The 10609-nt window shown below is 42.5% G+C and overlaps 1 protein-coding gene across 2 annotated transcripts; it reads left to right on the top strand.

The window, feature by feature from the left end:
* The first annotated feature begins 439 nt into the window (after positions 1 to 439).
* On the top strand, positions 440 to 8924 carry LOC133425390 (chloride intracellular channel protein 4). Of its 2 annotated transcripts, none has more exons than XM_061716235.1 (6): positions 440 to 735; positions 2921 to 3030; positions 4486 to 4611; positions 4688 to 4794; positions 6348 to 6529; positions 8322 to 8924. In XM_061716235.1, the coding sequence occupies exons 1-6, from the start codon at positions 673 to 675 to the stop codon at positions 8481 to 8483; spliced, it is 750 nt and encodes a 249-aa protein (XP_061572219.1). In that variant the 5' UTR covers positions 440 to 672; the 3' UTR covers positions 8484 to 8924. The 2 variants fall into 2 exon arrangements, with proteins under 2 accessions (XP_061572219.1, XP_061572220.1); XM_061716236.1 differs by lacking the exon at positions 440 to 735 and adding an exon at positions 1894 to 1981.
* The last annotated feature ends 1685 nt before the right edge of the window (positions 8925 to 10609 follow it).

Here is a 10609-nt window from a genome sequence, read left to right on the forward strand (position 1 = left end):
TGGGAACAACAACTGCCACAGACCACGTGACATGATTCTGACATTAGTGAATTTCTTCTTTGGGGTTTTGACCCAAACGTTCTTCTTTGGGTCAAAGACCCAAACCTTCTACTTCTTTGGGTCAAAGACCAAAACCTTCTTCTTCTTTGGGTCAAAGACCCAAAAGTTTTTCTCCTCCATCCAGAACCTCCATGTACTGACAACGTTTGTTGTCCCATTCTTGTCTGATATCGAGGCATGAATCTCCAGAGTTCCCCGATGTGTAAATCATGTCCAGAGAAGAGGAGATTCTGCTCAGCAGAGTCGTTGTTGTACATACAGTCAGGAAAGAGCCAGGTGCATCATGGGATAGTCCAGACTCCCTTGAACCGGTCCTTTATATACACTCCCTCAGATGAAGAACATTTTCTCACCAGATTTGTGATGCGTGTGATCGGACGTGGCTGAGATTCCACCTCCACCCACCGCCGTTCCTCTGACAATGAGAGGACTGTTTCCCCCGCCGGCTAACGCCACGCCTTAGCGGCCGCGAGGAAACAGCTGGGAGGAAACAGACAGACGGTAGAGTCCCATCGCCCTGGAGGATCGTCTGTCCTGGAGGAACCTCCTGAGGGAGAACCGTGGTCCGAGGACTCTGGTTCTGCGCTGAGGATGTGACCCGGATCGGTCGCCATGTCCTGGTACGACATCGCTATCAAGAAGCTGGGCTTCCCCTCCGTGGAGCTGTTTGTGAAGGTGAGCCGAGGTGAAGACGAGTCTGTTGTGCTGCTAACCGTCCATTTGATGAATCAAACGTTCTTTTTCTTGGGGTCAAAGACCCAAACATTCTTCTTCTTTGGGTTTTTTGACCCAAATTTTCTTCTTTTTCGGGTTTTTGACCCAAACGTTCTTCTTTGGGTCAAAGACCCAAACGTTCTTCTTCTTTGGGGTTTTGATCCAAATTTTCTTTTTCTTTGGGGTCAAAGACCCAAACGTTCTTATTCTTCTTCTTCTTCCGTTCTTTGGCCCCAACATTCTTCTTCTTCAGGTCAAAGACCCAAACGTTCTTTTTCTTTGGGGTTTTGATCCAAACGTTCTTCTTCTTTGGGGTTTTGATCCAAACGTTGTTCTTCTTTGGGGTCAAAGACCCAAACGTTCTTCTTCTTCTTCTTCTTCTGTTCTTTGGCCCCAATATTCTTCTTCTTCAGGTCAAAGACCCAAACGTTCTTTTTCTTTGGGGTTTTGATCCAAACGTTCTTCTTCTTCTTCTTTGGGTCAAAGACCCAAACGTTCTTCTTCTTCGGTTCTTTGGCCCCAACATTCTTCTTCTTCGGGGTCAAAGACCCAAACGTTCTTCTTCTTTGGGGTCAAAGACCCAAACGTTCTTCTTCTTCTTCTTTGGGTCAAAGACCCAAACGTTCTTCTTCTTCTTCCGTTCTTTGGCCCCAACATTCTTCTTCTTCGGGTCAAAGACCCAAACGTTCTTCTTCTTCTTCCGTTCTTTGGCCCCAACATTCTTCTTCTTCGGGTCAAAGACCCAAACGTTCTTCTTCTTTGGGATTTTGATCCAAACGTTCTTCTTCTTTGGGGTTTTGATCCAAACGTTCTTCTTCTTTGGGGTCAAAGACCCAAACGTTCTTCTTCTTCGGTTCTTTGGCCCCAACATTCTTCTTCTTTGGGGTCAAAGACTCAAACGTTCTTCTTCTTTGGGGTCTTGGACCCAAACGTTCTTCTTCTTCTTCCGTTCTTTGGCCCCAAAATTCTTCTTCTTCTTCGGGTCAAAGACCCAAATAATGTTCTTCTTCGGTTCTTTGGCCCCAACATTCTTCTTCTTTGGGGTCAAAGACCCAAACGTTCTTCTTCTTCGGGTCAAAGACCCAAACATTCTTCTTCTTTGGGGTCTTGGACCCAAACGAGGATGTGACCCGGATCGGCCGCCATGTCCTGGTACGACGTCGCTATTAAGAAGCTGTGTTTCCCCTCCGTGGAGCTGTTTGTGAAGGTGAGCCGAGGTGAAGACGTGTCTGTTGAGCTGCTAACCGTCCATTTGATGAATCACATCCGGCGTGAACTTCCTCTGAAGAATATTAACGTACGTTATATGGTCTGAAGGGTCATGAAGGGTCTTGAATGGTCTAAAGTGTCCTGAATGGTTTGAAGGGTCCTGAATTGTCTGGAAGGGTCCTGAATGGTGTGAAGGGAACCATGTTGAGCTGCATTTTGTAATAACGGTGCATTTTGTAATAAACATCCAAAATGTCATAACTTTTTCATTTCATTTTGTAATAAACTGCCCCATTTTGTAATACATTTTGCTACATTATGTAATAAGTTATTGCATTTTGAGAAGATTATTATAAAATGCACATGCAACTTTTTTATTTTCTAGGAAATGTAATAACATGGTGCATTATGTAATAAAACCTATTATTATTGTTTGTTTAACAATGAATTTATACAAGAGTGACTTTTGTCGTTTTTTATGCAATTTCCCAATAAATCTATGTATAAAACTCCAAATATAACTTTAGTTGCTTATTTGAAGTTTGGAATTATATAGGCCAATAACAAACAAATAAACTTTGCTTTAGAATTGTTATTACATAATGCACCATGTTATTACATTTTTGGAAGAGAGGAAAAAAGTTGCAAGTGCATTTTGTAATAATCTTCTCAAAATAACTCACTGGTAATAACTTATTACATAATGTGGCAAAATGTATTACAAAATGCGTTGGTGTAGTTGATTACAAAATGCGGCTTTATTGCAAAATGAAATGACAAAGTTATTACATTTTGGATGTTTATTACGAAATGCACCGTTATTACAAAATGCGGCTCAGCAAACCTGAATGGTCTGAAGGGTCCTGTGTCGCTGCTCCAAGCTACTACCGTCTGTTTTTGCGTATCTTTAGTTCATGTAATGATTGTGTGTTTGCAGGCAGGAAGTGACGGCGAGAGCATCGGCAACTGTCCCTTCTCCCAGAGACTCTTCATGATCCTGTGGCTGAAGGGCGTCATCTTCAACGTCACCACCGTCGACCTGAAGCGGTAACGCAACCGCACATCGTGGACACGTTGGTGTTCGGAGGTTCAGGGATTTCGGGTTAAACCAGGGGTAGTCTTGGACCAAAAACACAAAAAACGAATATGTCGGGAGCCGCAAGAAATGAAAGTCTTGTATCAGAATTAGAATGAAGAAACACATGATGCATGTTTATATATTAGTTAGAACTGGGGGAAGATTTCGTTTTTTCATTATGCACTTCGAGAAAAAAGTCAAAATGTCGAGAAAAAAGTCGGAATGTCGAGAAAAAAGTCAAAATTTCGAGAAAAAAGTCGAAATATCGAGAAAAAAGTCGAAATGTCGAGATTAAAAAGGAGAGGAAAAAAGAAAAAAAGGATAAAAAGAAGAAAAAAAGGAAAAAAACAAAAAAGAACAAAAAAGGATAAAAGGAAGAAAAACAAAGAAAAAAGAAAAAAAAGAAGAAAAAAAGAGAAAAAAGGGAAAAAATAGAAAAAAGGCAAAAAAGGAAAAAAAAGAAGAAGAAAAGAAGAAATAAAAAGGTCAAACATTTTTGAAAAAGTACAATCTTGAGAAAAAAGTCGAGAAAGAAGTCGAGATGTTGAAAAAAAAGTTGGAATGTCGAGAAAAAAGTCGAAATGTCGAGAAAAAAGTTGAAATGTCGAGATTAAAAAGGAAAGGAAAAAGGAAAAAAAGAGAAAAAAAGGAAAAAAGAAGAAAACAAAGAAAGAAGAAAAAAAAGAAGAAAAAAAGAGAAAAAAGGGAAAAAATAGAAAAAAAGGCAAAAAAATAAAAAAGGAAAAAAAGACAAAAAAAGAAGAAATAAAAAGGTCAAACATTTTTGAAAAAGCTCCAGGAGCCACTAGGGCGGCGCTAAAGAACCGCGGGTTGATTAATCTGACCCTCTGTGCTGCCTCTGTGCTGCCACCTACAGGTTTCTGGGGGGGGGGGGGGGTGACGTCTCCGAAGGCCTCTAGTTATTAACATTTATGTTCATTGTAATTTAATTACCGACGTACATAAAGTTCCCCTGGACCTGTTACGATGGAGGTCTCAGGTCGGGTTCTGCCCCTACTGGTCCGTCCGTGAAGTGCACAGTGAGCAGCCATGTTGGGTTTGTTGTTGGCAGGAAGCCGGCGGACCTCACTACACAACCTCTACACAACCTCTACACAACCACTACACAACCTCTACAGTACACAACCACTACACAACCTCTACACAACCTCTACACAACCACTACACAACCTCTACACAACCTCTACACAACCACACAACCACTACACAACCTCTACACAACCACTACACAACCTCTACACAACCACTACACAACCTCTACACAACCACTACACAACCTCTACACAACCACTACACAACCACTACACAACCACTACACAACCACTACACAACCACTACACAACCCCTACTGGTCCGTCCGTGAAGTGCACAGTGAGCAGCCATGTTGGGTTTGTTGTTGGCAGGAAGCCGGCGGACCTGCAGGATCTCGCCCCGGGGACTCACCCTCCATTCATGACCTTCAACGGGGAGGTCAAGGTCGACGTGAACAAGATCGAGGAGTTCCTGGAGGAGAAGCTGGTCCCACCGCGGTACAGGAACTTCCATCGCCCGCCAGGCAGCTCTGTGTGGACGGATTTAACTGATGTGTTCGTTCTTTACCGACAGATACCCAAAACTGGCTCCTAAACACCGTGAAGCCAACACGGCCGGGAACGACGTGTTCGCCAAGTTCTCCGCTTACATCAAAAACCCAAGAAAAGACACTAATGAGGGTAAGGAAGCTCCGTCACCAGAAGGGAGTCGTGTTTCTTTCTGCCATTAGTGATCCAGTGGATTAGCCCGGGGGTCGGCAACCCGCGGCTCCTTAGCGCCGCCCTAGTGGCTCCTGGAGCTTTTTCAAAAACGTTTGAAAATGGTAATCGATGGGGAAGGGAAATATATTTTTGGTTTTAATGTGGTTTCTGTAGGAAAACCTGACACAAACATTCTGAACGTTTAGCAATGCTGTGTAGAATAAATATTACATATCAACATTTCTGTTAACAAAGATTTTTACGGAAGAATATCAGGGCCACGCAGGAGAAAAAATATCTGAAAGAGGAAGATTTTTTTTTCATTGTGCACTTCGAGAAAAAAGTCAAGTTGTCGAGAAAAAAGTCGAAATGTCGGGATTAATGTTGAAATACAATTTCAAGAAAAAAGTCGAAATGTCGAGATTTATGTTGAAATACAATTTCAAGATTAAAGTCGAAACATTTTGACTTTTTTCTCGACATTTTGACTTTTTTCTTGACATTTCGACTTTTTTCTCAACATTTTGACTTTTTTCTTGAAATTATATTTCAACATTAATCCCGACATTTCGACTTCTTTCTCGACATTTCGACTTTTTTCTCGACATTTCGACTTTTTTCTCAAAGTGCATAATGAAAAAAACTTCCTCCTCTAAAATATTATTTTTATTTTTACCCTGTCTGGCCCTGATACTCTTCCGTAGATTCCCGTAACAAAAAGAGTAAAGTGGAAAGACCCAGTTCTAACTAATATAGAAACATGCAGTCTTCATTCATTGTCTTCATTCTAAGGCTTATACAAGACTTTTCATTTTTTGTGGCTCCAGATATATTAGTTTTTTGTGTTTTTGGTCCAATATGGATCTAAAACATTTATAGTTGCCGACCCCTGGACTAGACCAAACCAACCAGTTTGGTGAAATCGTACTTCAACACAAAGACTCTTTACCAAAGTGCATTTTGGGTGCGGAGAGACCCTGCTGGCTGAATAAAGAGCAAATAAAACAAAGGCAGAGGAACTAAAACTGTACGAAGATAATCCGACTTGGTTGGGTAGCGGTTGTGCAATAAACCCAACCTAAACCTAACTTTGGCACCAATATCTAACGGGGTAGTTTTTATTCCTAAACTACAACCTGTTACAAACATTACTGTTTAGTTGTTTTGGCACCTTAAACAAATTGGTTGCTGTGGCACTTAAATCTAACTGGATAATTCTGGTTACCAAACCTCCCTAAACATAAATAAGTGGTTCAGATCCCTAGAAAATAACCTAACTGCATAATTGTGTTGCATAATGCAAACTGAAAAATGTTGTAGCTGAAGGAAAGTAATCTGTGCCAATTCTATGCCATTTTTATTTGTGTTTTATGTTTTATGTTGTCTTGTTTTCATTTTCCTTTCGCTTGTCCAGCACTTTGGTCAGCTGTTGTTGTTTTTAAAGTGCTTTCTAAAGAAACTTCAACTTGAGGAAGTGGTTGTAATCCTTACGAAGAGTCCATGTTGATCTGCGTCTGTATCTTCGTCTCCAGCCTTAGAGAAAGCCTTGCTGAAGTCTCTCCAGCGCCTCGACGACTTCCTGCGGACGCCGCTGCCGGAGGAGATCGACGCCGACGCGTCGGGAGAACCGCCCGAGTCCTGCAGGAGTTTCCTGGACGGACCGGAGCTCACGCTGGCCGACTGCAACCTGCTGCCCAAACTGCACATCCTGAAGGTCGGTCACCACCGCGGGAGCCAGTGTTGTGCAGGAACGAGCTCAAATGAACGAGTTCAAATGAACTCGTTCATTTCTGTGAGAATGTTGAACTGATCACAACATATTTGCAAATAAAGAACTTGTTCATTCTGCAGATCACCAACTGGAATTTGAACTGTTCAGATTATGTGAGTTCCAGCTTCACTGTTTAGGTCCAATTGAGTGCGTTTACATGGGAATTTAAATTCCTCTTCATTTCAGAATTAAAATTAAATCCGATTTAACACCTAATTCCAAATGAAAATGGCCATTCCGAATTAAACTTAATTCCGAAGTAAGTGGCTGGTTCATTCCGATTTTAAATCCAAATAGAATAATTCCGTGATCATGTATCCACTCATTCCTCTTTAAATTAATTCCGGTCTTTCTTTCTGCTCGTTCCCTCGTCCGTCTGTCTCCATGACCTTATATTCCACTGGGCTGGTTTTCCAAACAAAGTTTCAAGATGCAGCACGCAGTAAACGCTGGTCAAGAGCAGAGACCATTTATTTAATAAATATAAATAATTAAAAGAACTGATGGAAACAGGAAACATCAAAATGTTGATCTTTTCAAAGTTGTAGCGGCTAAGTTAGTTTTTCTTCCGGTAGTTTAACTTCCGGTCCCCCCCCTATCCAATCAGAACCTTCCCAACCCCCAGACCTGGAGAGGAATTGGAGAAAGACCATCAAACCTGTTTTACACATCGTCTCCCAAAGAGTCCGATGGTAAAAATCTAACCTTTCTGTGACAATGACGTCCACCTGAGAAAACCAGTCCGAGCGTCTGCCTCGTCAACTTCACATTTGAAACGTCATCATCCGTCCAGTGGGAGGAAATATCTGCAAGTCCTTGATAATCAAACAAAGTGATCAAGAAAGACCAAGAAGAACCCAACACCAACGAACGAACGAACGAACAAACGAACCAATGAACCAACGAACCAATCAATGAACAAACCAATGAACGAATGAACAAACCAACGAACCAATGAACAAACGAACCAACCAACCAACCAACCAATGAACGAACCAACCAACCAACCAACCAACCAACCAACGAACGAACCAACCAACCAACCAACCAACCAATGAACAAACCAACCAACCAACCAACCAACCAATGAACAAACCAACCAACCAACCAACCAACCAATGAATGAACGAACGAACCAACCAACGAACCAACCAACCAATGAATGAACGAACCAACGAACCAACGAACCAACGAACCAACCAATGAACGAAAGAACGAACGAACAAACCAACGAACCAATGAACCAACCAACCAACCAACCAACCAACCAACCAACCAACCAATGAATGAAAGAACGAACGAACAAACCAACCAACCAACGAACAAACGAACCAAACAAACGAAACAATGAACGAAACAACGAACGAACCAATGAACGAACCAACCAAAAAAACAACCAACCAACCAACGATAGATAGGTAGATGCCCCAAACAACCCCAGTCCCACTGCTGCTCCTTCAGGGGGTTGATTTACCTGCAGCAGGTAGACAAACTGATAATGGGCTACATTGTTGGAGATTTACAGCCTAGTAAAGTTGAAAAGCCACCAGGACAAAACATGATTGGATACAGGGAACAGTTTTAGGATAGGGGGGCATTTCATTCGTACTTTTCACCTAAAAATATTGAAATGAACTGAACTTTGAGAAGTAGGAACTTGCACAACACTGGTAGAAGCTGCCGTTAGCGAAGTCCGAAGAGGTAAAAAAAACACCTGTAATTCCGTGTTTTCCAGGTCGTCGCTAAGAAGTACCGCGGCTTCGAGATCCCGGCCAGCATGACGGGCGTGTGGCGCTACCTGGACGGCGCCTACCGGAGGGAGGAGTTCTCCAGCACCTGCCCCGCCCAGAAGGAGCTGGAGTTCGCCTACCTGGACGTGGCCCGGCGGATCAAGTGATGGACGCGGGTGCTAGCGCCCCCCGCTGGGTGTTCCTGGAACCAGCAGCTCCATCAAGGACACTAGATCTACCGTTAGATCCAGTAAAACATAGCGTCTGCAGGAGTGTGTGTGTGTGTGTGGGGTGTGTGTGATTCTGTGTGTGTGTGTTGCGCTCACTGGCTGGGCTGCGTTTCTCGTTTTAAAAACCGTTAATTAGGAGGCTGCTTGCTACGACGGAGTATTAGGGCCAAACTAAGACAAAAAAAAATTGGAAATTACGAGAATAAAGTCGTAAAATTACGACTTTATTCTCATAATTTCCTAATTTTTCTTTGTCTTAGTTTGGCCCTAATACTCCGTCGTAGCTTGCAGAGTTCCTTCCTGACTTTCTCTTCCTTCTTGTTTATCGTTTTTCTGTAGCAGGAGAAGTTTTTCTGCAAAACTCACGATTAAAAGCTCACAAACTAAAACCAAGCTGGGTGAAAACTCTCTCTGATCTCTGATTGGCCGGTCAGGTAGATCCTGTTCTCGGTTGAAGCTCCTTCAGCACCTCCAGGTTAACGCCATTATGACCTCATCATGAGGTCATCATGAGGTCATCATGAGGTCATCATGAGGTCATCACGTGTCCGTTAACCACCACTGGACACAACACTGACTACGTTTTCATACAGTCAAAATTGGGGTTAAGGTCAATATTCCGGTTACGCAAACATTCGGAATATTCCGTTTCCATGCGTGAGCAAACAGGGTAATCCCTGTTTACATGGTAATTAATCATTTGGGATATCTGGATCAAACCAACGGCGCACGGAGCACATCATGACGCAATTCCCCTCATTTCCGCTTCTACTTCCTGTATCCGAAACAACAACAATAATAATAATAATAATAATAATAATAATTAAAGCTGCAAGCAGCGATGAACGCGTCCTCGCGTGTGCAATTTTCACTAATAAAGGTCAAGGACTCAAAACCGACTCCGATGACACCACACACGACTCTTTATGTCGAACCATTCAAAAGTTATGGCAGAAAATAGTAACTATCAAATATGGACCAATAAGATGAAGGGGGGGCGCTTTTTTGGCTTCTATCGTCGCCACAGTAACGCTTTTGAAAGAGAGAAGTAATGTGCATCGTCGCAGGATGGAGACGAACATTTTGATGTATAACACACCTGGGTGCACGTTACGGTTCGGGCCGTATTAACGGCTGAAGGAATGGCATAAATTGCGCCAAAATTACATGATTAATTCAAAATGCCCAACTTCCTGTTGGGTTTGGGCCATGGCGCCAAGAGACTTTTCTTTAAGTTGTGACATGATACAGGTGTGTACCGATTTTCCTGCATGTACGTCAAACCGTATTGTGGGGCTTGAGGCACAAAGTTTTCTAGGGGGCGCTGTTGAGCCGTTAGGTCACGCCCATTAATGCACACCAATTAAATATCACATTTTTCACCAGGCCTGGCTTGGTGCAAAATTTGCTGACTTTTTGGGCACGTTTAGGGGGAAAAAAGGCCCTCCTTTTGTCAGAAAAAGAAAAACGAGAAAAACGAAATGTAATCAATGTTGTTAACCGGTTTAGTGACCTCACCTGTTTTCCAGGTACATGTGGACAGATTTGTTGGTGCCCTTCCATCAAAGAACGAAACAAGCAGCACATTGGTCACGGAAAACAACAAGAAACTGGCAAAAGTAACGATGAATAACATCCGTGGAGAAAAACCCGTCAGACCTGAGCCGGTTTGGACCGGGACACCTGAGTTCAGGTGTCTCTACGCTCGTCCCTGGACTGCAGTTATGGGGTTTAAACCAGGGGTCGGCAACCCAACATGTTTTAAAGTCTTGTATCAGCCTTAGAATGAAGACAACACGTGCTGCATGTTTCTATATTAGTTATATTATTAACATTCAGGCAATGAAAGCAAATGATTCGGTCTAAGAAACGTTGAAACCTCTTTTTCTCCTCAGTTATTTTTCTCTTTTTCCCGTTGGAAACAATCCCTTTGGCCGCTTTTTTACAACAGCCACCTGGCTGGCGCCCCCTGCTGGTAGAAACACACAATTTAAATGACATATTTTGGTCAACTAACATGACTAAGCATAAATTACATAGAAACAGCAAAAATATAAAAAAAA

This window comes from Cololabis saira, chromosome 24, assembly GCF_033807715.1.
Source record: "Cololabis saira isolate AMF1-May2022 chromosome 24, fColSai1.1, whole genome shotgun sequence".
NCBI lineage: Eukaryota > Metazoa > Chordata > Actinopteri > Beloniformes > Belonidae > Cololabis > Cololabis saira.